Source organism: Mus musculus, chromosome 11, assembly GCF_000001635.26.
Source record: "Mus musculus strain C57BL/6J chromosome 11, GRCm38.p6 C57BL/6J".
NCBI lineage: Eukaryota > Metazoa > Chordata > Mammalia > Rodentia > Muridae > Mus > Mus musculus.
Genome location: NC_000077.6, coordinates 73,304,987 through 73,332,288, shown reverse-complemented (window position 1 = coordinate 73,332,288; position 27,302 = coordinate 73,304,987). Strand labels below are relative to the sequence as shown.

The window sequence follows — 27,302 nt, the reverse complement described above, 5'->3', positions numbered from 1 at the left end:
CCATTCTCACTGGAGAACACTAACGCAGGAAGATCTCTAATGAAAACCTATAATCACATAGGTTCTTGAAACAGGATGCCTGGGTTTTCACTGTGCCTTCAACGAGGATTGGAAATAAAACTTCAAAGTTAAAGATGAACAGTTTTAAGGACCAAAGAAGCATAATATAATGATTAAGAATGTGGACTCTAAAATCAAATTTCTAGGTTCAAGTGCTATTTCTACCACTCAATAGGTTACTTAATTAAGGTCTTTGTGTCTTGGTGTTTTATCTTAGAAAACAGAGGTGGTGGTAGAGACTAAATAATACTTGTGACTAAATGTCTAGAGTATGGTGTCTCATCATAAATTATCATTATATATCATTGTATACTTCATTGTACATCATAATCATTTCCCTGCCTCTTGTCATTCTTGACATCTATCCTCATGTCACCTCATACTTGGGAAAATACAAACAATACAAAATATTAGAAAACAGCTTGGTTGTTGGTGGCTCAGACCTTTAATCCCAGCACTCAGGAGGCAGAGGTAAGTAGATTTCTGTGTGTTCAAGGCCAGCCTGGTTTCTAGGGGAGTTCCAGGACAGCTAAGGCTACACAGAGAAACCCTGTCTTGAAAAGAAAAAATGCTGCTAGGAGTGTGTGTGGGAGCACCTTCTTACAGGCAAAGGGGGGGGGATGGGATAGGGGGTTTGCAGAGGGGAGACTGAGCAGGGAGGCAACATCTGAAATGTAAATAAATAAAATAACCATTTTTTTAAAGTTATACTTTTTTAAAAAAAGAAAACATTTTAACAAGTCAATCAAAAACACACAAATGTATTTCTTTCTTTCCTGCTTACAACCATAAATCAATCCCTTAAGTTTTGAAGAAAAAGCACCAGAGTAAATCTCAGTACATTTAATTTTACTCTCATCTCTACTGCTAACTATTTTGCCTTGACAAGCTTACTTTGCCTCTTTTGACTATAAAAAGAGGCTAGACGAAATGTCTAATCTCTTTAAACCTTCCTTCCCAAATGTTCCTATAAATTATACATGTTTTATGTACGATATGAAAAATACCAAAAACAATTAGATGCTGTTCAATACCTGCTGTACTTCGGGCTGAACTTTCATTTAGATTTCTCTTCATTTTCTTCTGTGTCAAAGCTTTTTGTATTTAGCACTTGACATTTACAGGATGAAGTTAACTAAACCTTAGAAGGAAGAAACATGTAACTCATAGTCATCAACAAGATCAACATTTCAATCAATTAGTGATGGACACTATGGATTAAAATTGTCAAATGTTATCACCTCAGGAACTGTTTTGTGAATAAAAATTTAAAACAGGCCCCATTTTCCCAGTTATGTTCAAACAAATTATGACATGGTTGGATATAAACTTGTTTTCTAAATATATAGAGAGTTTCCACACAGTTTAAGCAATTTATTTCAGAATTCAGGACCCATGATGGGAATTCTGAACCAAAGCTATAAGGGAAACGAATTACAGCACTGGCAAACTTACAGAAACAAATAAAATATTTTTCCATTGTATTTTTTTCTGATTTGAGCTTCTTAATATATTTATATCTTATTATAATTTATTTAATTCAACAAATGTTTGCCCATGAATAAAAAAAAAAAAAAAGGCCAGACACAAACCCAAATAATTTCTACTGCAAATCCACAGCCCAGTGAGCCAGACTGATGTTCACACAGGTAACAGTGCAATCAAAGAGGTAAACATTAGCGTCCAAATATCATTTGCAAAAGTAAAACTCAAAAACACTGAAACACCAGCTCATCCTAAGCCTAAGAGGACTTACAGAAGCTTAATACCTTAAATATCCTAAACCTATGGCATGTGAGATAGAATTCATACGACCCAGACTTGCCTCAAACTTCTGATCCTCCCATCTCTACCACCCAAGCGCTGGGACTGCAGAGGCAGGCCACTTATGCCTCGCTCACAAATGCGTGAAAGTGCACTATCATCTTCCTGGGCCAGTAAACTCTGATGATCTGAGCCCAGCTTCCAAGAGAACCGGTTTCAGCTGGACCAGGGGTGGGCTGATGGGAATGGGGTGACTGGGGTGGCGGGGGTACGGGTGACAGGAGCAGGGTGGTCGGGATGACAGGCGTGGTGGAAGCAGGGGTGGCGGAGGCAGAGTGGCGGGGGCAGAGTTGGAGGGACTGGGGTGACCGGGATGGCAGGGGCTATGGGAGCAGGGATGATGGAGGTGGGGTGGTGGGGCAGGTTTGGGGTCAGAGAGAGAGGTAACTATCCAACTCACTGCCAAGCCTGCCCTAAGATCACCGTGGCCTCAAGCAGAGGCCACACAGGGCCTCTTTGAGGCCTCCTTAAAGGAGGGGAGCGATTTTTCAGTCAAAATTCGTCTTCCCTTCCAACACCCCCCTCCCGCCTGACACAGCCACTCATGGGGCCGTTTTAGGTCAACAAACGGTATTTCCCTCCATGAATCCCCGGCCAACACCATGTACAAAGAGAGCCCTCAAGTTAACCTCGCCTCCTTCAGCAGGCAGCCACGCGGAACTTCCCGCCTCTGAAAACCCGCGGGAGGCTTTGCGCAGGCGCACCAATCCTGAAGCTCAGTGCGCAGGCGCTCTGGAGCACCTGCGCTACTAACCACGCAAGCAAGCGCGGGGCAGGGGTGGCGGGGAGAGCGGCGAGGGGGCAAGGCCTCGCGAGAGTTAAAGGAACGGGACCAACTTGCTGTTTTCTGCCCATAAAGGCAAAAGCGACGCCCTTTGCCTTGTCGCTTGTGAGGTACAAAGCCGGCTCGGGCATGGCTCTACCTCTTTAGCTGTTTTGTCCACAGACAGAAACCTGTTCTGGTTATGGATGAGGCAGAAAGAGCTCCCCAGCTCAGCCTTGCTACACCCCCGTGGCATCAGAAAATCATGGCCTCCCTTTCCCTTCCTCCTTGCCCATTTCCTAGACAAAAGTTTTCTAAGATGCTGCTGACATCCTAGACTGTGTCTAAAGAGAATCATTCCCAAGGCAGCAAAACAAGGTATGTCTTGCCTAATGTGACCACACGTCTGCCATGGGTCAGGCAGGAGACCTGTGGGAGAACTGAGACCAGTTTTAAAATGACTCCCAATCCAAAGTAGAGAACAGGCGGGCAGGACTGGTGCTGCCATTGTTAAGGAGAGCAAACGAGCACGTGGGCCACAGAGGTCTACAAAGGAAGCAGGGTGGTATGAGGCTCTGAGCTCCTCCCTATATAAGGAACAATTGGAGAGGTGAACAAACTCATTAAGTTGGTAGCTTTTCTTGATTTTTCTTCAGCCTTTCACATATGGGTAGAAGCCATTTTTTGGAATAATTTCAAAAAGTCTCATTTGTAATTCCCAGTTTCTGAATTCTTACAAAGCATTCATTTTTAACACTGTTGTTAGATTCACAGAGACAGCCTCCTGTCAAGAGAAGCTTCTGTCACAGAAGCCTGACTGGAAAACATGGGGAGTTCTTGGCTCTGTGACTTTGAGCATGTGATGTCTACATTTCCTTCCTTGATAAAATAGCAATAACAATATTTACTTAATTGCCTTAAGATATTAAAAGAGATATTAAATGGGTCCAGCACATAATGTGTGCTCAATAAAAGTTAATTCCTGCTTCCAGCGGTGGCTGCTATTTTGGAAGTATAGACTAGCTAGTTACAGTATAGCTACTTAGAATAGATATCTTTGCTAAAAGACCATGTCCTCTTATTTCCCTGTCTTCTGGCTATCCAACATAACTGAAGGGAAGTAGAAAGGGCTGCTGTGGAGAGATGTTTATTAGTAAATGCCTAGAAGAATACAAAAATGTGTTACTTTCTTTGTCAGTAAATAAGAGTGGTAGTGGACTGGATGACAGGATAAGGAATAAAATTTTAATAGGATCATTTTCAATATGGAAAAAGGCTTCAGCAAAATGTCTGGAAAAAGACTTATTCGTGCTTACCTAAAGCAAGAGTGTAAGGAATCTCAAGGAAGTGGAATTTGGCTTGATACATGCGTGCATAAGCATGTGTACAATACATAATCCCCCCAAAATTAATAATTTCTCCTTAAAAGGGCAAGGGATGGCCGGACGGTGGTGGCGCATGCCTTTAATCCCAGCACTTGGGAGGCAGAGACAGGCGGATTTCTGAGCTCGAGGCCAGCCTGGTCTACAGAGTGAGTTCCAGGACAACCAGGGCTATACAGAGAAACCCTGTCTCGAAAAACCAAAAAAAAAAAAAAAAAAAAAAAAAAAAAAAAAAAAAAATTGAAACCCTTGATTATATCCCTAGCACCAAAAAGAAAAAGAAACAAAGAAGAAAAGAAAAGAAATACAGAGTATCACAACTTTAACTCGAGTGAGAGGGATAACCTGTACTGCGTCTGTAAAGAATGTAGACATGCGCCATATGGAATCTTTGCTAGAAGTCTATGAACTCATATACTTTACCTGGCTCTGTTCTGGTTATCGTTCATCTCCACCCAGACTGTCGCTCAAGATGGATGACAGCAATAGAGCCACAGAGAAAGGATAGAGTTAGAGCTGTAATGATTGCCTGACTCCACATTATCTATAAGAACAGGGAATCCTTTTTATCATCTGTCCTAGCTACTTTTAGCTGTCAGCCTGACACAGCTGAGAATCGTCTGAGGGAGCCTCAGTTGAGGAACTGCCCAGATCCAATTGGCCTGTAGCCATGTCTGAGAATAAATGTATTGATGTGGGAGGTCCCAGCCCACTGTGAATGGTACCAACCCTCCCTAGATGGGTGGATCTGGGCTACATAAGAACGCTAGCTGAGCAGAGGCAGAAAGTGAATTAGCGGGTCTTTCTCCATGGGCTGTGCATGTTCCCGCATAAATTCCTGTCCTCACTTCCCACAAGGATGGATTAAGTTGCTTTTGGCCAGAGTGCTACTCTATCACAGCAACAGAAAGCAAACTAGAATATCTCCTGACATGCTGTTTCAGAAACAGCCTCAGCTTAATACCTCCAACAAAATTTCTGGCATTGACTCATTGGATAGCCATTCTGTGAAGTCAAACTTTACTATGCCTTTGTTTTAAACTACATGATCACATTTAAAAAAAAAATAATAATCTCAAAACTCAGGAGGCTTACAGGAGGTTCAAGGCCAGTCTGAGCTACATAAGAAGCTTGAAGCCAGCTTAAGCTATGCGGCAAGACCCTGTCAAAACAATAACAAATAAAACCCTCAAAGTAACACTTTTTTAAAAGTGTTTTAATCAATAGATGATAACTAGGAATGATTTTATTCAATATGTTATCAATTCTTTGAACTCTCAAAAAATGAACTAAGAGTAGAAAGACTTTGCCAGGTGCTTTGGGAAAGAGAGTTGGTGCTTTGGGAAACCGGGAGTTAAAACTCTTGGAAGTTAACTTGGTATAAGAGCGTGACCGCCTCTGTTGCCCCAGTTCTAAGCAAAAGCTTTCGTTTTCAAGTAAAGCTTCCTGCAGGAGACAAACTGTACACAGTAACAAGGTACGTATGCGAGCTGCGGCTGGTCATTAACTTCCCAGGGAGTTACTCACGTGGACTCATCGCAGAAACTTGAGAAATGTGGAAGTGTACTTCAAAATGCTGACCTGTTAAAATTCCATAAAACAAGCCTCAAAGTTCGAGTCATTGGTGCCTGCCATGAGTAAACTACTGAAGCAGCGTTTCCAGAGAGACTAGGGCAAAGGACAGAGCAAACCACAGGTCAGCAGGAAAGGAACAAAATACGTAGGGCAGGGTGGTAATAATTCACCAGAGTTCAGTAAAACCACGAGAGCAAGAGAACTGTCCTCTCTCTTCATTTGCCTGTTTTCATCATTGTGAAGTGTTCAGTGCATGCTGAGGCAGAAAGAAAACCAAAGACTACAGGGACTTTGTCTTAGATTACAGCAGTAATTTCGAAGTGTAAGCATATTTGACTTTGTTTTATTTATACATTATAATCTTTTTAAAAACAAAAGGGATTGAGGCACTGGCTTATTAAATACTATGAAACATTTTGAATTTTTCACCATGTATTTGCTTTGTGTGTCTTGTGATTCTACATTGTGCTGGCTGTTTATGTGAGCTCTGAAAGAGCAAAATTAGAAGTTCAGAGGAATCCAAAAATAACAGAGTCACCCTGTTGTCCTGTAGTGAACACTGGCCTTAATGAGAAACATGGCTCCTGGGCCTAGCTTTCTTTTATGTAACTGTGGAAACTTAATCGGGCTGAGTGCTTCCTTCCTTTATCCTTGGCAATAAATGTCTGCCCTTTATAAATCATAAAGTGAATTTATAAATAGAGTAAGCAGACATCTGTGGGGAAAAATTACATATAAGCCTACCCTTATGATAAATGATTGCTTTATTGTGTCCTTAGGAAACAACTTAGTATGGTTTCATGTGGTGTGTGTGTGTGTGTGTGTGTGTGTGTGTGTGTGTGTGTGTGTGTGAAAATATATAATATTTCCTGTACTTTAACATTCTTGGCTTTCTGAGTGATTGAGCTTGAAATCAAGTAAGATTTGGTTCAGAGTCATTTCTCCAACGCTATGTAATCACCTTATCCTGGATTAGTTCCCCTAGTAAGACCCCCCACTTTAGGACAACACATTCCAGAAGAAAGTCTTTGATGCCAGTAAATGAGATCATGTCTGTATACCTCATACAATGTGGTTAAAATATATGTAATATATATGTAATATATGCTTCTATGTCGTTTTTGTATATATTATGTTGCAAAATATTTTCAGGTATTTAAGAGATTTGAATATTACTGGCAGCTGCTTTTCATTTGGTATTTAGACAACTTAAAAAAAAAAGACATCATAGAATTACCAAAAGCCTCATGAGACAAAAGTTAAAGATGTTTCAAAGTCACTTTTTAAAAATATTTTTTTAGCCGGGCATGGTGGCACATGCCTTTAATCCTAGCACTTGGGAGGCAAAGACAGGTGAATTTCTGAGTTCGAGGCCAGCCTGGTCTACAAAGTGAGTGCCAGGACAGCCAGGGCTATACAGAGAAACCCTGTCTCAAAAAAAAAAAAATAATAATAATAATAATTTTTATTTCATTCATTATTTGCGTGTAAGAGACAGAAGAGAAAGAGAGAGAACAGGTGCACATATGTGGCAGTCAGAGGACAACTTTCAGAAGTTGGTTCTCTCCTCAGGATTGAACTCAGCAACATTTTTGCCTGCTGCGTTTCTGCCATGCTCTATGTCACCCACCCTATCATGACTGGGCTCTTGTGCCTCTGCTGTGGACAGCTATGCTCAAAGAAAGGAGCTGTGCTGTTCAAGAGGAGGTCAGAGACATCAATGCCTTCAGATCAGCAAAAGTGCTTACTTTGGAAATGTTTTAAATGTCAGTGGGAACAAAAACACTGAATAAACCATATTGTTATATTTGGGAGGATTGGGCTTAATGTGGTATTATTTTATAAATAATCATTCTGAACAGAAGACAGGATTTTTATAGCAGGGGATGCTAGCACAATTGTACTTCGATCTGCTGACCATCTGAGTTAGAAGTTAACAGCTGCATCACGATCCTTGATCCTTGCATATTTTAATCCAAATATGGTCAAGGGAGGGGTTACAGAAGGGAGTGTCCATAGAATAAACAGGCTGGGAAGTTGTGACAGAAACAGTTGTGAAGTCAGTTCTCAAGAGAGCTCTGTATTTTGCACTTCTCAATTAGATCTAAACTTGGAAACTTTTCTCAGAAGTTAACTGTCCTTTGACCTCTTCTCTTCTGAATTGCAGAAATCAGACAGGATCTTGGTATTTGTTAAAATGACCTCTTGTGTTGCTAAAGAACCTATTAAGAAGATTGCCATCTTTGGAGGGACTCATGGAAATGAACTGACCGGAGTGTTTCTAGTTACTCACTGGCTAAGGAATGGCACTGAAGTTCACAGAGCAGGGCTGGACGTGAAGCCATTCATTACCAATCCAAGGGCGGTGGAGAAGTGCACCAGATACATTGACTGTGACCTGAATCGTGTTTTTGACCTTGAAAATCTTAGGTAAGACTGTTCTCTAGTCTCTGAGGGTATATATAGGTGAGAAGTGTTAGTCATTGGGAAAGAGAACGTGTAAATGCTCCTAGTAAGTAGTCAGATCCACACATAGAACATCTGTGGTGAATAAGATCACTTTCACTTTTAATCATGCTGCTTTACAAATTATGCAACTACACAAACTGGGCACTCACGCGCTCTAATCTTCTTTTTGCTCTATGCCATCCAGTATACAGCAAAAAATAAGAAATATATGTAGTTTTGACTCATCTGACTTGAAAGACACAAATATAATAATCCTCTATGTAAATTTGTGTTGAGCAACATGTAAAAATAAAAATCTAAATTCTCAAAAAAATAATAATAAATGACTGTTTGGTCGTTATACCGGTAAACATACTGTTGTGTGGGAAACTCACCACCATGCTTTCTTGTAGGTTTGTCTTCCTCACTATGTCCAGTGAGGAAATTATGACATTTTGATTAGTACTTTTTGAATGAAAGGGTGAGTAAGCACCAGGAATATGCCTTCTTCATTGCAGATATGATTTCCAGGCAGTAAAGACTCTGGTACAAACTAATAAAAAATAGCTAGATAATAGAAATATATGGACTTATGGTTTGGGCTTTTTTTTTTTTTTTTGGTTTTTGGTGTTTGTTTGTTTTTTGGTTTTTTCTAGAGGGTTTCTCTGTGTAGCCCTGGCTGTCCTGGAACTCACTCTGTAGATCAGGCTGGCCTTGAACTGTACTTATGTTTTAAAAATATGGTTGAGAGACTCAGTAGAGAAGTTGTTCTAAACCATTATCGTGTATAGAACAACCTAGAGGTTCTTCTGTTCCTTAGCCACACTGACAGGCTGGATGAGGTACTGAACACAGACACATGCATCAGGGACAGGCAGTATTGTACACAGACAGACACAGCAGTGGGGATAGGCAGAGGAAAGGAGAAGAAACGGGTGAAATAATAAAAACCATGAGTAAATAATAATAATAATAAAACCCTTTGTAAATTCTTGTATCTATAAGATTTTGTCCAGACAGCCCCCAGCCTGCAATTCTAGCTGCTTGGGAAGCTGAGGCAGGAGGCAATCCTCCATCCTTGGCTGCAGAATAAATTCAAAGCTAGCCCACTTGAGAGTATTGTATTGTGATGTCAACACTTGTTCCAGAAAAATGCATGTAAGTATGTTTGTGTAAGTTTGTGGTTTGTCATTTGTAAACTGTGTCCCTGATCCAGTAGTCATTCCCAGTCTTCGATGTAAAATACCCAATGAAGACATGAGCACCAGGGTTTGACTCCCTCCTTTCACTAGCACCATAGTGCTGGGGATGGTACAATTAATAAGCAGTGCACCATAACTACAAGCAAGTGCTTATAAAATTAAAGGGTATATTTCATTCAAGGTTGAAGTCACGTGGTAAATTTTCTTTGTGAAGCCCTACCTGAGATCAGCCACATAAATAAACCTAACATTTTATGAGCATGCCAGTGCAGCACCGGACATATGGAATCAGTTGGAAAAAAAGTGCAGAGGTTTTTTTGTCATTTGCAGAGGTTTCAGATAAGTTTTCATGTCCCTCATGGATTTGTTTTGGTTTGTTTGCTTTTTCAAAAGAAACTGTGTGTAACTGCTGTCCTAGAACTAACTCTCTGTTTCTCTCTGTCTCTTTCTGTCTCTGGCTCTGTCTCTCTCTGTCTCTCTGTCTCTCTGTCTCTCTGTCTCTCTCTCTCTCTCTCTCTTTCTCTCTCTCGACTGGATGGGGCTCAAAAGTCCACCTAAAGATCTACTTCAGAGACTCACTTGCCTCTGCCTCCCTAGTGTTGGGATTAAAGGCATGTGCCACCACTGCCCGGCTTTCCTCTTTAATTTTTAATATATAAGGTTTACAGCTCGTTCTTTGTGTACTGTTTCTGTTTTATGTTTATGTTATCATAGCCATAGACATTGTTAATCTTTTTCTTTCTACTAAAACAGCAAAGAGATGTCTGAAGACTTGCCATATGAAGTGAGAAGGGCTCAAGAAATAAATCATTTATTTGGTCCAAAAAATAGTGATGATGCCTATGACCTTGTTTTTGACCTTCACAACACCACTTCTAACATGGGTTGCACTCTTATTCTTGAGGATTCCAGGAATGACTTTTTAATTCAGATGTTTCACTATATTAAGGTAATCTCAATGTTATTGTGTTATATTAGGATCCTTACTTTTAAGTCATTGAAAGATGTCAAGAAGACAGGAAAGAGAAATGGGTTATATTCCATAGCAAAATGGGAGGCTGGATGAGGTATTGTACAAAGATACAGAGGCAGTGATGATAGGGAAAAGAAAGTAAAATAATAAACACGGTAAGTAAAATAATAAAACATCTATGAATACTTGAATTTATAGAGCTAAAAATTCTATCCAGATGGCCACTAAACATGTAGTATTTGTTAAAACTAAGTAAAAATAATACCAAATTTTAAACAATACAGTTGAAGCATCTCCATTGTGGAGCCTTAGAAAGATCATGAAGAGACCACTCAGTGTTGACTAAAGTCCTAGGATAGAGAGACTTGGTTGTGTAGTGTCTTGCCTTTGGCCCACTTGGTTCCTGTGCACTGACACATCTTTGAATGTTTTATGAGTGCATCAAGACTTCAATCCTGGCAGAAAATCAGTGTCAGGCCCAGGCACTTCAGCTGAAGTTCCAAAAGTGTAGTCCACTTGACCCGTCCAGCAGGTCCAGTTATTCAAGGGTCTCGAGGGGACCTTCTCCTAATAACCAAATGGGGGGGGTAGAGAGAGATAAGGGTCTTGTGCGAATAACGACATGGAAACCGTTCTGGATTGCATCAAGACCCCCAATGTATTGAGAAAGGCCCAAGGCTTAAACACACAAGCAAAAGGGAAAGTACAGATACTTATCAGCGGGAGGGGTGGGGCAATAATAGCAAAAGGAGAAGTACTTATCAGTGGGGAGGAGCAATAGAATTGCACATTCTTTAGGCAGTTACACGAGGAAGCAGGAACTTGACGGTATCAGGGTGTGGTCAGGACATCGGCGATGACTTAGGGCTGGAACATCCCTTGGTTGTTCTCGGAATCGATGCGTCGGTGGCCCGCTTTTGACCCCCTTTTCTTCTTGGGGGGGAGGCCCAATTCAGAGATCAGGACAATAGTGTTGTCTTAATAGATCCCAACATCCACTGTGTCCTCCAGAAGCTGGAGGGGCTGAAAATGGTGGAAAGGGACCAAGGTGGGAGATGCAAGCTACCATACAGTGTACCATAGTAAGTTCAAGTCCAGCCAGAGCTACACAATGATGCTCTGTCTCAAAGTTAAGTAAAATAAACCTAGAGACCTGGCTCAAATTCTCATAGAACTAAGCAGAAGCTGTGGGAGAAATCACACAATATATGTAGAGATATAGACCATAGGTAACAGAATTTAAGAATTAAGACCAATATTCCAAACGTCCAGCGACAGGCCCAAAGTGGGATCCAGCTCAAGGGGAGGTCCCAAGGCCTCACACTATTACTGAGGCTATGGAGCCCTCACAAAAAGTAACCTGTTATGACTGCCCTCTGAAAGACCCAACAACAAGCTGCTGAAAGAGTCATATGCAAATATTTGTACCCAACCAATTGACAAAAGCAGCTGACCCCTGTTGTTGAATTAGGGAAGACTGAAAGAAGCTGAGGATGATCCTGTAGGAGGACCAGCAATTAATCTGGAGACCCCCCCCCAAGATCTCTCAAACACTGGACCATCAAATAGACAGCATATACCAGCTGATATGAGGCCCCCAACACACATACAGTAGAGGACTGTCTGTGTTCATTCAGAGATGATGCACCTAACCCTCAAGAGACTGAAGGCCCCAGGGAGTGTAGAGGTCAGGAGGGGGGAGGGAGTTGAGGGCATCCACGTGGAGACAGGGGGTTGGGGATGAGGTGTGGGATATGGAGCAGTGGGAGGGTGGATGGAGGGAGTAGGGAATGGAATATGGAGTGTAAAAAATAAATTAATTTAATAAAAATAAGACCAATATTCTGATAAACAGTTAAGTGTAAACAAAGATGAAAGCAAAAGTAGCCAAATATGTTCAGAAGAAATATTTGTTTCCTATTTTTGGTTTTCATCCTGGAGTACTGTTTTGTGGACAGTTTGCCCAGAAGCTAATATAATTTGATTTTATATGTAATTCGTTTGTATGGTTTCAAAAGTATAACATCGGGCTTTAGAGAACGTTTCATAAGACTGTCTAGCCAATTCTGATTATGAAGTAGAGCATATTGAAGGGACTATTATGGACTCTGTAGCAGCCAAAAGAACAAAACATTCTTTGCACACTAAGAAAGATGTTTTCAATTTTCTTCAGACTTGCATGGCTCCATTACCCTGCTCTGTTTATCTCATTGAGCATCCTTCACTCAAATATGCAACCACTCGTTCCATTGCCAAGTATCCTGTTGGTAAGTCACACTTCCTGCTGGCACAGGTAAAGAAATAGAGCCTAACTGACACATAAAGAACATACCTCACATGTCATTCATCTTAGAACTATCTGATAAGCAGATTCGCTGTAGGCAAGCCCTAGCTGTACTTAATTTCCTGAGTTTCTCTGAGCAGATCTCTGTATTTACTCTTGCTTCCTTTGCAGTAACACTCAAGCTTTGAAATGAGTCTGGTGTTCTCATTCCCAAAACTCACATGGAGTAAAACCTTCTATGAATGCCTGTCAGACTCATCCCCATTTTTATTGCAAGAATTTGTATATTCCACAGGTATTTGTATGTCTGTTACAAAACAATACTGTGCTAGGTCCTGACACACAATCTCCAAGAGCTCAGTGTCTAATGAAAAGATGGAACTTTAACCAGATAATTACTCCATAGTGGCAAACTGCTAAAGAAGGGGTAACGCCATTCTGTTTCCTGGGAGATCTATTAGTATAACTAGTTATCTACAAAGTATGCTGTAAATAACACTGCTACTACAACTTGAATCTATTTTGTTAGACCTCAGATGTTTTAACAAAGTAATTTGAAAGATAGGTGACAAATAATATAAGCAAATTGCTGCGGACTGGACTCAGTCGGCCCCTCAATCCGAGGGAGAATCAAGATCCCTGTACAGGTGGGCAGGGAGTTGGCAAAAAGTGACAAACAAGACTCAAACACAAGGGAGTGTTGATCTGAATGTAATTTCTCAAAGCGAGCATCAGACTTATATTACAGAAGGCAACAAGGAAGTTAAGTGATACATTAAGGTCTCCCAAGGTACATTGAAGTTATCTGTTGCAAAATGACTTTTACGACAAAACAGAGGAATGCATACATAAAAACTAACAGCTCCCAACTGGAATAAAAATCAATGTTAACTACTGGAATCAAAAGCAGCCCCACCTAAGGTCAGCTAATAGACGCCAGGGGCAATGGCTTCATGCCCTTGCCATAGTTCCAGTTCTAGTCTTTTGTATAGTCCACCTTCCCCCTAGGCCACTGTAAATTCCTGTGTATGGGAGTGACTCAGATATCTATTGTTCTAAGTATTTACTCTAGTTCCTTCTTAGACCACAACCTTCCTTCTTCCTAGGTCATTGTAAATTCCTGTGTGTGTGGGAGTAACTCTGCTATTGTTCTAAGTATACTATGTAGACTAGCCCTGAGATTACTAGCTCTATTCTTGTAGAATGTAATGCCTGATTTCTAACACTGTCTATCAACACTGGAGGCATTTTCATCTGAATGAGTAACATTCTTACAAAGATCAAAGCCCAAGGTTGGCTCAACAATTTCCTAGGATATTGGAACACTGGTGAAGGCTAATCTAATTTAGTTATATGTCAAAATCAATCCTTAAAGACACTTAGAATAAAACAATATTGAAGGAAAGCACACAGATCCGTTCACCGACTAAAGCAAGGACAGATTTGGAGCATTTGTTTTACAGGATACCATGGTTCCAGGAGACTAAGTTTCCATGAACTTTTTTGCCTCAGGACTGCATCCAAGCTTTTGGGCCTGTCACGCAGTCACTACTGGAGTGGGTGTGGCAGCAAATGAAATTTTTTAAAAAAGAAAAGCTCTGACTATTCAAATAGTGATTTTGTTACATGGTTAAAGTAATTAATTTATTATTATAATTAGAGAACTATATCCAAAATGTACATAATATTGGCTAAATATCCAATATCCTAACATAGTTTAAATAAACCAAAGCTTTGACCTAAGGCTGTAGCTCAGTAATAGAGTTCTTGTCTAGTATTCTAATACTTCAAAATAGATAGACCAACTAACAGATAAACAGACAGACAGGCAGATAGACCAAATTAAAAGTTAACCAGAGCCTAAATGATAGAGTATAAGGCTGTGGGTGCAGCTCAGTAGAAAAACACCTGCATCACATGCATGAGGGCTGTCAGTCAGATGTCAGCACTGCATGAATAATTACATAGGAACAACAGACAGCAAGCTTTCCTCTGACACTGAATAAAAGCCTAAGGCTTCTGAAGTCTGATGGATCCATCTTAGTTTATGGTATTTATGGTCAGTGCTTTTTTTCTGAGTTAGAACAAGTATCTGCTAATACGTTGGTCCTTGAAAATAGAGCTAAATTTTAAAACATTTTAACCTGAGGAATTATAATTTAGAAATGCTAGTGTGTTCTTCTGATTTTGATTATTTATTTGGAGTATATTTATTACATAATGAATTTTTAAAAATTGAAGACCAGAAAAAGAGCTTTTGATAAAACATTTTACAGTCACAAAGGCTGCTGCCTCTTACAAATTTATTTTAACTGGTACTAACAGTATAGGGGCGATTCTAATGCCAAGCTACCTCAAGCCTAACAGAATCATTCCAGGTAAACTTAATCCCAAAGATTGGTTTGTAGTTTGCTGTAGCCAGCCTCATGATCAAATGCTAACATATTCATTCATACTCCACGCCCAACACTATGAGTAACTAGGCACAACCTTCTTAGACTCTAGGCATCATCTCATTTCAGATTCAGCACTTGTTTAATCATTGTGTCTTCCTTCCCATCCTGAGTGTGTCATGGTGTTATCCTATGGATTTGATTATTCAGCAGTGGTAAGCGATCTTATGTGAAAGTGAGTCTTTAGTTTGAAAAACATTCTCAACTTAGGAGAACAAACTTCAGTAACTAATTCTTCTGCATGAAGTGTCTACCCTACCACTCTGTGGCCCTTGATTTCCATACAGCTCCACCATGGCACTGGTTCTACACATGAGTTGCTTCTGCAGCATGTCACCTGTACCCCTGCAGTGTTCTGGGATTGGCTCCATGACCAAAATCTATTTCATCTCCCCTCAAGGCTATGTAGAATACATTGGCCTACAGACAACCTGAACATTATAATTAAAAGTTTATTACAGCACCCTATTTTGTTGTCTCTCAGAGGTTTAACCAAGAGGAATTTGGGGGAGAGGGACAGTTGTCAACTAGCATAATCAAATGAAAATGTAAAAAATAATTCTTGATTCTTTAAATAGCAATTCAATAATAATATAAATTAGAACAGTCAATATCATGAGGTACCATTATCTTTTGTTGTTGTTGTTATTCTACAATCTTGAATGTGTCCTTACTGTGGTCACAAGATACTGTAGTTCTAAACATCATATAACAATACTTCATTAAATAAAATCTCAGGTTTCCCTGGCACTTCCTGTATTTTGTGCCCATCACTCACTAGAGTGCTGGGATGACTACAGGTGACTTTACACTTAAACCCTTGACCTGAAAACAAAGTACATTTACCTTGAACTGTGGTACCCAACCAAAATTCTGGTTCTGTTAGAATAAAGAAAGATGGATTTCAGGTGAATAGACAACTTCTACAATACACAGACATATACAGAAACATATTTTGCATAGTTGTACAAACTTATGCATAGAAAAATCCCTTACCAAGACCTTTGTAAAGAAAGGTCTGTTTGTGTGTATGAGGGGCTGCAATTAGGATGTAAAGTGAATCAATTATTGGGGGGAAAATCCAGCACACCAAGCATGCTGACTCATACCTGTAAATCCATCACTTTGAAAGCAGAGACAGGTGGCTCAGTCTCTGAGCGCTCCCAGGGATCCAGGCTGGCCTCAGCAGGAGAAGATGCACATAATCCTGAAGAGACAGGATGCCCGCACACACCCTCTCAGAGGCAGAGGGGAGGAGAGATGGGGAGAAAACTCTTCGAGGAGGGATGGGGAGCAACATTTGGGATGTAAATAAAGTAATTCATTAGAGAAAGAAAGAAAGAAAGAAAGAAAGAAAGAAAGAAAGAAAGAAAGAGAGAGAGAGAGAGAGAGAGAGAGAGAGAAAGGGAAAGAAAGAAGAGAAAGAAGGAAAGAGAGAGAAAGAAAGGAAAGAAAGAAAGAAAGAAAGAAAGAAAGAAAGAAAGGAAGGAAGGAAGGAAGGAAGGAAGGAAGGAGAGAAAGAGAAGAAAGGGGAAGATAGAGAGGAGGGAGGGAAGGAAGGAAGGAAGGAAGGAAGGAAGGAAGGAAGGAAGGAAGGAAGGGAGGGAGGGAGGGAGGGAGGGAGGGAGGGAGGGAGGGAGGGAAAGCAAGCAAGCAGAGGCAGTAGGATCCCTGGGAGTGTGAGGCTAGCCTGGCATACATAAAAAGTTCCAGGCCAGCAGAGGCCACATAGTAAGATCTTGTCTCAATAAAACAAAACAACCAAAACTGCTTAGGAGAGTTGCTAGACACCTATCTTAGTCAGGGCTATCTTGGCTGTGATGAAACACAGTGTCCAACAACAATGTGGAAAAGGGTTTATTTCAGCTCACATTTCTAGGTGAAAATCCATCCCTGAGGGAAGTCAAGGCAGGAACTCAAACAGGACAAAAACCTGGAGGCAAGAGCTGATACAGAAGCCATGGAGGAGTGCTGCTTACTGGCTTGCTCTTCATGGCTGTTGAGCCTGCTTTAGAACCCAGGACCACCAGCCCAGGGTTGGCATCACCCACAATGGGCTGGGCCCTCCCTCATTAGAAAGAAAGAAAGAAAGAAAGAAAGAAAGAAAGAAAGAAAGAAAGAAAGAAAGAAAGAAAGAAAGAAAGAAAGAAAGGAAGGAAGGAAGGAAGGAAGGAAGGAAGGAAGGAAGGAAGGAAGAAAACTAAGCAAAACAATTTTTTTACATGAAGATAATTTAAAAACATATAGTCCAGGAGTCTAAACACATTCTTTTTGAACTGTTTGTTTTACTATTTTTGTTTATATTTCAATTGCTGTTCCCCCTTCCCTATCTCCCTTCCCATCTCCCCTCCATGAACCCCACACTCTATCCCCCCTTTGCCTCTATGAGAGTGCTCACCCACCCACTCCCACCTCACCCCTCAAGATGCCTCTAGCATCCCCCTTCTATGAGGCATCAAGCCTCCACAAGACCAAGCGCCTCCCCTCCCACTGATGGCAGATAAAGGCAGTCCTCTACTACATATGTAGGGGGAGCCATGGACTGGCCCATGTATGCTCTGAGGAGTCCAGTTAGTTGATACTGCTGTTCTTCCTATAGGGTTGCAATCCCCTTCAGCTCCTTATTCATTAATAACAAGATGCACTTTGGTTGAATAGACAAGACTATGTTGGCAAAGGGAGACCATTGTCAGATGATTCTAATCTTGGAAGGACACTTAATAATGGACAACTGCATTTCTTAACAGCTTTTCATAATGCAGAGCCATGTGGTGTTCAGGGTCATCGGGCTGTATTAGGGTCAGCAGGGTGCTAACAGTATGTGGCATTCTCTAGTTCTTTCTATATGTCGTTTATCTTCCATAATATAGAATCATCTCTTCTTCATTCCCACTCACACCTTTAAAGGGTCAATGTGGACACAATAAAGTTTGATAATTAAAAAATATATATAGTAAGTTTTAATAGGTTGAGAAATAGAAATGAGTAAAAATAAGATGAGAAATGTATGAGTTGGGTAGAATGGTATGAGAATATGCAATATTACAAATTGCAAATAGTTTAAAGAATGGAGAAGGTGGGTGTTAAAGGAATGAGTTTGTGGCAAGCTGGACAGGAGAAAGGGGCTAGATAGGTGGTTTACACAAGGGGTATTTTATAGGAAGGGGATGGATGCCTAAGCAACCACTGGAAAGACATGATGCATAGACTTACTGGGATAGAATTCATGAATAGAATTTCATAGAAAATGAAGAACATTGCACCATTTTATCAGTAAGATATTGTTACACTGTTATAATAAAGGCAAGAGTGTCACTGAATGCCATGTGAACTAAACCCAACGCTTAGTTAACTAGACTTCTGACTGCATAGACATACTCCTTCCTGCTGAGTCAACTGAAGTCTATGACAGTTTCTCCTGTCGCAACCTATTTCTTGTCAGACTCACTTACACTCCATCTTTACCTAGGTAATAAATTTTTCATATCTTTACAACACTGAGAAAATATAAAAGAAAAAGATAGTTCTTAGTTGAGCACAATTCTGTGGGTTTCCATGTTCTGTATTTACGCTGACATTGTCTCTGTTATTTTCCATAATATTAAACAGTCATACCACACTATGATCTAGATCTTTATATTTTAACGCTTAATTTTCTCAACATATTCTACTATGTATGTAAAAGTGATTGTGTCTCCTGTACATAGGTATAGAAGTTGGTCCTCAGCCTCACGGTGTCCTTAGAGCTGATATTTTAGACCAAATGAGAAAAATGATAAAACATGCTCTTGATTTTATACAGCATTTCAATGAAGGTGAGTGGTGGGTGGCAGTTGTCTCCTGTGTTTACATACATGGCTTAACTTGGGGGGGAGGTCTGTGCAAAACTTAACCAATTAAAACTGAAATAGTAATAGCATCTAGGGTATATTTGTCATGTTTATGATCTTAGCTAGCTCTATCTCTGTCTCTTCCACCCCCAACACTCTCTCACTTTCTCTCTCCAGGCTCTCACTATATAGCCCAGGCAGGACTTGAACTCTCAGTGATCCTGCATCCGTTTCTTGAGGGTTGGCATTACAGATGTGTGCCACAGTCAGTTTCTAGATGCTTTTTGAAGATTGCATTTTTACTTCAACAATTCCTCAGGGAATGACAGATAGACACATTCAAGGCAGCTGTCAAATCTCCCAAATAAAGTAATTTCTTTTTCCCATTAATTTCTATTTTAAACAGAAAAGACAGATGAGGCCCACCCTGCTGTGTGAGGATCTAGAAGGCTAATGGATACTGGGGAGGGAGAGACATTTTCTTCCCTGGTGTAGCCACTTATAAATTCCCCATGCTTCTGTAAATTATCCCTCACCTTGCTCCTATAAGCAACCCTAAGGAAACTTAGTACGTTGGAAGAAAGACCCGAACATAGAAAGAGCAGAAAAGGATGATCAGGGAGTGGGAAGGATCAATAGAGAACAACGGAGGATCAATATGATCAAATTATATCACATACACTCTTGAAATAAAACTCATCATTGTGAATGGCTAACATATGCTAGCTAAGTATATAGACAAGACCAGAAAGTTCAAGTGTCCAATAAACACAAGATGTTCAGGATCATGGGTAATCCAGGAAGTGCAAATTCAAGTAACAAACTTTATTCATTAGATTAAGAAAATATTCAAATCTAAGTATAGTTGTGATATCAAATTTCGGCAAAGCTATAGGAAAAGAAAATAGGCTCATTACTTTCTGCTGAACATGTTACTTGGTAAAGACCCTTTAGGGGATAATTTTATATTTTTTAATTTGATATTCTTTTTTATATTCTGTTCTACATTCTTTTTAAATTTGGCTCATCTTTTGTTTATGGGAGAAATGTATGTATGGTGCATGTTTTAGTGTGTTAGTGTGTGTGCACCAAGCCATGTGAGGACTTGGATCCTGCTCTAGCACTCTCTGCCCTTTAGGACAGGCTCTCTCTGAACTGTCACAGACTGGGCCATCTTTCTGGTTCCTTCTTTTCATGGTTACAGGCACACATGGCCACACCTGACTTTTTACTTGGGTGCTAAGATTCAAGCTCAAGCCCTCACACTTGCCCAGCAAGCACTCTTACCTACTGAGCCTCAGCATCCTTCTTAAAACATACAAATCGCATGACCCAGCACCTCCCTGCCATAAAGAAGCACAAGCACATGTACATCCAATGTGTTACATAAGGGCTGGCTATTACAGCTTTGGCTCCAATGGTAAAACAATGGAAATGACCCAAATGTTCAACAGCTGTGAAGAATTAAACTAAATTGGACAAGTCTTCAAAAATATTAATTTTTTAAAAGCAAGCTGTTATTTTTTTAACAAGTAAAATGGCTCACTGGGTACCAGCACTTGATCTGCAGGCATAAGGACCTTAACTTGAATCTTTCACACCACATAAAAAGCCAGGCATGGTTGAACATGCCTGTAACCCCAGCGTTGTGGGACAGAAACTAGAGACTCCTGAGATCTCACTGGCCGGCCAGCCTGGTCAAAATGTCAAGCTCCCTGTTCTGTGAGAGAACCTGTCTCAAAGCAACACTCAACAGCCTGCTGTGACTTTCACATGTATGCATATTGGCACACACAGCCACACACATACATATGCAACACACACATGCACACATACAGCAGACCAAGCTATACAATAAACAAACTGGCTTTAAAAATAATAATAGGAAGCTAAGTGTGATAGTGCATTCTGTAATTGAAAGTACTGAAGCAGGAAGCAAATGAGTTCAAGACCAACCTGGCTACACAGTATAAACCTGTCTTTACAATGAATTTATTATCACTTGCCAGAGAGAATGTGTGTGTGTGTGTGTGTGTGTGTGTGTGTGTGTGTGTGTGTGTATGAATGAAAAGCCCTAGCTCTAGAACAAAGCATACTAAGCTGTACCAGTGATTGCTGGGAAGAGAGCTAAGCCAGACCAACTTTTAGTTAGAGTCAGCAAGAATGACATATTTGTAAGTTAGGTCTATAGTTAACAATTGGATAGTGACTGGTGAAGAGTTAGTTGAGTGGATCTTCTGTACAACTGTTCACTTACTCAGTAAATCAAACTGTACTAAGAAGTATAACAATTACACAACAGTTTGCTTTTAAAATTTAAAAAAAAAAAGCTTTAAAAATCTCAGAGGTGTCCTGTGCTAATAACTGCATTAGGCTGCATTGAGGAATGTATAGTTCTAATGATGTAACTAATGTGCAGCTCAAGGTCTATGGCAGGTATTGTCCCTTAGCCTCAGATGTGCACCTCCTGTAGTCAAAGAGCTTCTGTACTTGGGGGGTCCTTTGACCTTCAGAAAGTCATAAAAACTGAAAATCAGTTCTCACCACCCTTATCTAAAGACAGGTCAATACTGTCTTGTGGAGTTGGTGTTCAGAAGGGCAGAACATTTGCACAACAGGACCTCAGATACCAAGTGTGAAACCACAATGTACTAAGAAACGATACATCCGCTGGGTGTGGTGGCACATGCCTTTAATCCCAGAACTTGAAAGGCAGAGGCAGGCAAATTTCTGAGTTCAAGGCCAGCCTGGTCTACAGAATGAGTTCCAGGACAGCCAAGGCTACCCAGAAAAACCCGAAAGAAAGAAAGAAAGAAAGAAAGAAAGAAAGAAAGAAAGAAAGAAAGAAAGGAAGGAAGGAAGGAAGGAAGGAAGGAAGGAAGGGAGAGAGAGAGAGAGAGAGAGAGAGAGAAAGAAAGAAAGAAAAAAAGAAAGAGAGAGAAAGAAAGAAAGAAAGAAAGGAAGGAAGGAAGGAAGGAAGGAAGGAAGGAAGGAAGGAAGAAAGAAAGAAAGGAGAGAGGAAAAGAAAAGAAAAATGATACATCCAGGTAGAAGGCCACAAAGCTGATAGAAGACATGGTGTCTTAGTCAGTATTATATTGCTGTGAAGTGATGCCATGACCAAGGCAACTCTTATAAAAGAGCATTTAATTGTGGCTGGCTTACATCCAGAGGTTTAGTCCATTATCATTGTGTTGGGAAGCATGATGACATGCAACAGACATGGTGCTGGAGAGGTAGCTGAGAGTTCTACATCTGGATTGGCAGGCAGCAAGAAGAGTGAGAGATACTGGGCCTGGCTTGCTTTTGAAACCCCAAAGCACACCTCCAATGGCATTTCTTCCAACAAGGCTGCACCTCTTATCCTGTCAAGTAATGCCACTCTCCAATTACCAAGCAATCATATATATGAACCTATTGGGACTATTTTTATTCAAACTACCACACATGGCTTACAAACCACAGTTTATGTTTCCTTTAATATGGATGTGGGGTAGTAACTGCAGAACACTCCTCTCTACCCCCATTATCCAAACAGCTCTTCCCTCTTCTTTAATCTAACTTGGCATTGTAATTAGTTTTTACAGCCCAGAAGCTTGAAAAAGACTAGCACTCTGAACATGAGTCCTTACTGCTCTTGGGAACCCTTCATGGCCATTGTGTGACTCAGTCTGTACGGACCTCCTAAATAAGGGAAGGTTATGGGATGGAAATCTCAAGGTCCTCAGATAACAGTTACACAGATCAAGCTGCAGCCTATGAAATGCCAGACATGAGAATGTGGCTATCCCAGGTCACTGAGCAGCCAGAGGACCTGCCAGCTCACCTTGCATGTGTCAGCAAGACAGCCAAAGCCAGTCTAAACCAGAGGAGCTGCCCACCAACCCACAGAATCACAAGCTCAATGTAGCGGTAGATCCTTTAAGCTGCTAAGTTCTAGGTTAGTGTGTTACACAGCAAAAGCCAGCTAGAAGTAACAACAGATCTCTTCATATCAATTCCTCTCTAAGGAAAGACTTCCCTCTAGGCTCCAACCACAGCATATTCTAGACCCTCCATCGGACACAGGTTCCAGTGTTTCTTAGACATGACATCCTCTATCTGTGAACGAGTCAGCACTGGATTGTTCAATTTTGCATCATTTTTAGGGCTGAACTCTACTGCTGGGCAGATTCCCTTCATGCAAAGAGCTCCCTCCTCAGAAGTTGTCAGATGTGCAATGTCCTAGGTTAAGACAGATACCCCTTATGTTGAAGGCAGCAAGCTCACTAACCATCTTTGTGAAGACTCCCTGTCATAGGATATCAGAAGGAAGAGCTCTGCCATAAGTTCATCCAAACTTTCATTTGACAGGTAATGAACGCCAGCCTACAGAAGGCCAACCTGTTGTTCAAGAACACACAGCTAGGAAAACTAAGAGAAGAGAGCCCAGTCTTTGCTAGGACCATAAGTAACACTGATAGGTGAATCTTTTGTTTCTGTCTCTGTCTATCACAGATTTGTGGAAAGTGTACTGATAAGAGTAATCACAGTGTTTGGCCTCTCTGTGTAGGAGCCCCATACTGGTTTACAGCACTCTTCACTTTCTGTTGATCTTTCTTCCTTAAAACGTCAGCATCCTTTCTCTAGAACGTTTCTTTTTAGCTGTGATTAACTCACCTCACTTCTTTCCATAGGAAAAGAATTTCCTCCCTGTTCTATTGACGTCTATAAAATAATGGAGAAAGTTGATTATCCAAGGAATGAAAGTGGAGACATGGCTGCTGTTATTCATCCTAATCTGCAGGTAACATTTGTTTTTTTTGAAATACTGAAAATAATAGTATTCTACTTTGAGGTACAATTTGGCCATCCATACAGCATTTTGTGCATATTAGCTTATTAGTATTTAAAGAATCATATCAGCCCACTTTCCATTGCTAGAATTAAATACCAAATACAAACAACTAATACAGATAAAAGCATTTTTCTGCTCACCATTCTGGAGGTTCCAGTCCAAGAGTGGTCACAGTACTGGAGCTGTGGCAGGAGCATGTGGCAAAGCAAACAAGAACATAAATTGACTGCAGGACAGCCCCCCTCCAAATTCCTCAGTGACCTAAAGGTTTTTCACAAGGAGCCAATTCCTAAAGACCCACATCTTTTCTTAATTGCACTACTCTAGGAACCAAGCCTCTAACACCTATACCGTGGAAGACAATACCCATCCCAAACTGTGGCAGGGAGGGACACATACCTTATCTCAGTATCAGTACATATGCTATGTGCTGGCTCTAGGGTTACATCTGTGAGTGTGGCCTATAGTCTCATGTGACTGATAATCTGGAAACACCAAAGTTCAGTGTACTATCTAGAAATGATACTGGCCAGATCCTGTAACCTCACAGTGAGTAGAGAGAGGCAGCCAAACAAAACTTCTAGGATAAGAAATTCCTACCCATGTGCAGGAGTGAGGACAATAATATACATGGGCTTCTAATTTTGGTTTGGTTTTGCTGGTTTTTGAGACAGGGTTTTCCATTGTAGCCCAGGCTGGCTCAAAGTCCTGATCCTCCTAACTCAACCTCACAAAGTTGGGATTATAGTAGTGTGCCACCACACCTCAATCTAGCTTTTAAGTTCTAGGCCCTCATATTCTTAAATTAAGATAAACATTGAGCATAGCGCTATGGTACAGGCTGATAACCATTATGCTTGGGAAGTTAATGCAGCAAGATTACAGATTTGAGGCCAGCCTAGGCTGTAATGGGAAACCTTATCTCCAAAAGAGAGGAGATGGGCGAGGAGAAGGAAAGAGTGACATGAAAGGAATGGAAAAATCAGAACTGTCTGATTCTAGATGTACAGCTATGCATGGCAGATCTCCTCCTATTGATCTTTACAGCTGGCCTCATAGTTGACACTTCTGGAACATTCCTTCCACTGTCCCATGATTCTCCTTGGAATTCCAGTGCTACCCCTTGCCTGGTTTAATCAATAGATTAATCAACCGATTAATCAGAGTGAAGGAGCTCTCAGGGGAATTAGGAGAAGTTAAAGGAAAGGCAGGGAAGGAGCAAGGTCCCAAACACTAGAACACCCACTCCCAGTGTAGAACCTTAGAGCCCGGAAGTGAAAGAGACCTAGAAAGCTAGCCATGCTAGGCTTCTCAGCCACAAGGACACATTACGTACAGAGCTTTCTTTTTCATTGGAAATAGAGAGTTCTTTCATATACTACCCCCAGACCAACCACAGTTTCCCCTCTCTCTACCTCTCCCAGCTTCCTCCCTCCTCCCTGAGATCTGTTTCCCCTCCATTTCCCTTCAGAAAGGAGTGCTTTCCAAAAAAGTGCCAAGAATCTCAGATAATCTGACAGTATTAGTTTGAGTATTCGTGGTTGAAAACCACTGATCCAATTCAGATCCATACTTAATGACTCTAATAGCCATCAGGCAACCTCATAAAACATCCTGCCCACAAATTCAGACCAATAGAGCATATCCTGCCTATAGCTTCATGAAGCTGAATAGAAACCAAAGAGAGCCAATGAGCAAAGGTTCTCAAAGACAGAGTGTGGTAGAGAGGAAGAAATCCCTCTGGTGTTAGTCCAGGAAACAAAGGCCAGCTGACAGTGCCAGAGCCGCCTCAAACATAGGACTGTTCATGTGTATTTTCATCAGTAGCATCCTTCAAACATACTAAAGTAATCCTGGAGAGGCCAAGAAGACTGGCTAAGGACAGTAACCAACTGGATCAGTGTCAGGTCCCAGAAGTTAGGAAAGATCGTTGGAGTTGCTACACCATAAGGAATGTCTCCAGCCAGGTCTGATGGCACAAGCCTGTAATCCCAGCTATGAGGGACACTAAGGCAAGAGCACAATTTAAAAGGCCTTCCTTGGCCACAGGGTAAGATCAGGGCCAGCCTGAGCAAACAAGTGATACCTTGTCTCAAAGTAAAAGATATATAAAGGAGGGGGAAAAGAAGCTTTTATATATAATGGAGGAGGAAAAGGAGGAGGAGGAGGTGGCGGTGGTGGTGGTGGTGGTGTCTAGCATATGTGGTACTCGGAAGTCAGTTCTCAGTAGCCTACACACACACGGTTTTCTACAAGAGGGATTGATAGGTTATCTCAGTAAATACTTTTGAGGAGCTACTAAGCCTATTCTCCCTGAGATGGAAGATTCTAGTTGTTTCTGAGATAAGGCCAACTCCTCTCACTGGCACAAGAGTGTGTTACCCTCCCAGGTGATTCTGAAGTACTGCTAAGGTGGGAAAAGGGGACTGTGGGCAGCTCTTCTCAATTTCAGGCAATTTATTCACATGAAGATTGGTATTCTGTAGTTCTCTACAAGGGGTAAAATTCTACTTTTCTTTTTAAAAATTTATTTATTTATTTATTTATTTATTCATTATATGTAAGTATACTGTAGCTGTCTTCAGACAGCTCAGAAGAGGGCATCAAATCTCATTACGGATGGTTGTAAGCCACCATGTGGTTGGTGGGATTTGAACAAGAGGTTAAGAGCAGTCAGTGCTCTTAACCTCTGAGCCATCTCTCCAGCCCCAAATTCTACTATTCTAACATACTCTCAGCTGATGCTGATGCAGAGGTCAAGGCTCTGCCCAGGCCTAGAGAACCATTTTAGCCAACTCCCAGATGCTTAGCAAGCACATCAAAGCTAGAGATGTTCTAGGGCTCCTGTGGTCAGAAGCATTGGAGTTAGAAGACTCACGTACTGCTCAATGCATCCCTTTATATAGCTTTAATAAAGAATGTCTTTTTTAATGAACAATGTTAGTTACCTACAGCCTGACAGAATAAATTAAAAATAGGGGAAAAACCCAAACATAATTTATGTATTTTGATGTCTCCTGAGAGGATCAAGACTGGAAACCATTGCACCCTGGAGATCCTGTGTTTGTGTCTCTTGATGGAAAAGTTATTCCACTGGGTGGAGACTGTACCGTGTACCCAGTGTTTGTGAATGAAGCTGCATATTATGAAAAAAAAGAAGCATTTGCAAAGACAACAAAACTAACACTCAGCGCAAAAAGCATCCGCTCCACTTTGCACTAAAAGTCTTTGCAAGCTCAGTTATAGGAGTCTTGCAAACACCTAGAACTCTGTAAACCTCCAAGACCAGAGTGCCTTACTCTAGTTCTTTTCCTCAGTGCCTGGCCCCGTGCCTCAAGCAGTAAGCATCCAGGCCAGGTTCTGAAAGGAAAGGATAAATTAATGAACGTCTTTCAAATATATTTTGGATGTGCTATGTACAGGCAAGTGTGCTTCTGGTTTCTGTATTATTCTTTATACAGTATATTCTTGTAGCGTAACATTGTTAACTTTCACATTTAGAACATAACATTGAAATACATGCTAGTGCAACTTAGCACACAGCAGGACAGACTATATGTTTTCAAGTAATGCATAAGTGCTAATCAAAACTAATAGTACAGACTTTGTGTTTTTAAGTTCTGGTGTGTGAATTAATGACAGTGAATTAAATGTCCATTCCATAAACTCTA

At 40.8% G+C, this 27,302-nt stretch overlaps 2 protein-coding genes across 11 annotated transcripts in view; one reads left to right on the top strand and one right to left on the bottom strand.

Moving 5' to 3' along the window:
- Spata22 (spermatogenesis associated 22) overlaps positions 1-5,729 on the bottom strand; it is a 20,033-nt gene extending 14,304 nt beyond the window's left edge. The window contains exons 1-2 of one of the 4 annotated variants that reach the window (XM_011249095.2): positions 5,557-5,729; positions 1,095-1,201 (exon numbers count right to left, since the gene is read on the bottom strand). In XM_011249095.2, coding sequence (XP_011247397.1) covers positions 1,095-1,137 — 43 coding nt within the window. In that variant the 5' untranslated portion in view covers positions 1,138-1,201; positions 5,557-5,729. The other 3 variants (XM_011249097.2, XM_011249096.3, NM_001045531.1) reach the window with 3 other exon arrangements.
- Positions 5,413-27,302, top strand: Aspa (aspartoacylase). 7 transcript variants are annotated; one of them, XM_030245478.1, is made up of 8 exons: positions 5,805-5,926; positions 7,772-8,034; positions 9,058-9,210; positions 10,008-10,203; positions 12,401-12,494; positions 18,672-18,779; positions 23,471-23,580; positions 26,656-27,302. In XM_030245478.1, exons 3-8 carry the CDS (start codon positions 9,182-9,184, stop codon positions 26,851-26,853), a joined length of 735 nt encoding a protein of 244 aa, XP_030101338.1. In that variant the 5' UTR covers positions 5,805-5,926; positions 7,772-8,034; positions 9,058-9,181; the 3' UTR covers positions 26,854-27,302. The 7 variants fall into 7 exon arrangements, with proteins under 7 accessions (XP_006532075.1, XP_006532074.1, XP_030101338.1 ...); XM_006532012.4 differs by lacking the exons at positions 5,805-5,926; positions 9,058-9,210 and adding an exon at positions 5,413-5,506; XM_006532011.3 differs by lacking the exon at positions 9,058-9,210 and having other exon boundaries at positions 5,573-5,926.

What these genes read in the sequence shown, in the direction of transcription:
- Aspa (XM_006532012.4), top strand. Translation starts at nt 7,802, where the DNA reads ATGACCTCTTGTGTTGCTAAAGAACCTATTAAGAAGATTGCCATCTTT. An exon ending in TATACAGCATTTCAATGAAG is followed by an intron (nt 18,780 to 23,470) that starts GTGAGTGGTGGG and finishes TTCTTTCCATAG; the next exon opens with GAAAAGAATTTCCTCCCTGT. An exon ending in TTATTCATCCTAATCTGCAG is followed by an intron (nt 23,581 to 26,655) that starts GTAACATTTGTT and finishes GTCTCCTGAGAG; the next exon opens with GATCAAGACTGGAAACCATT.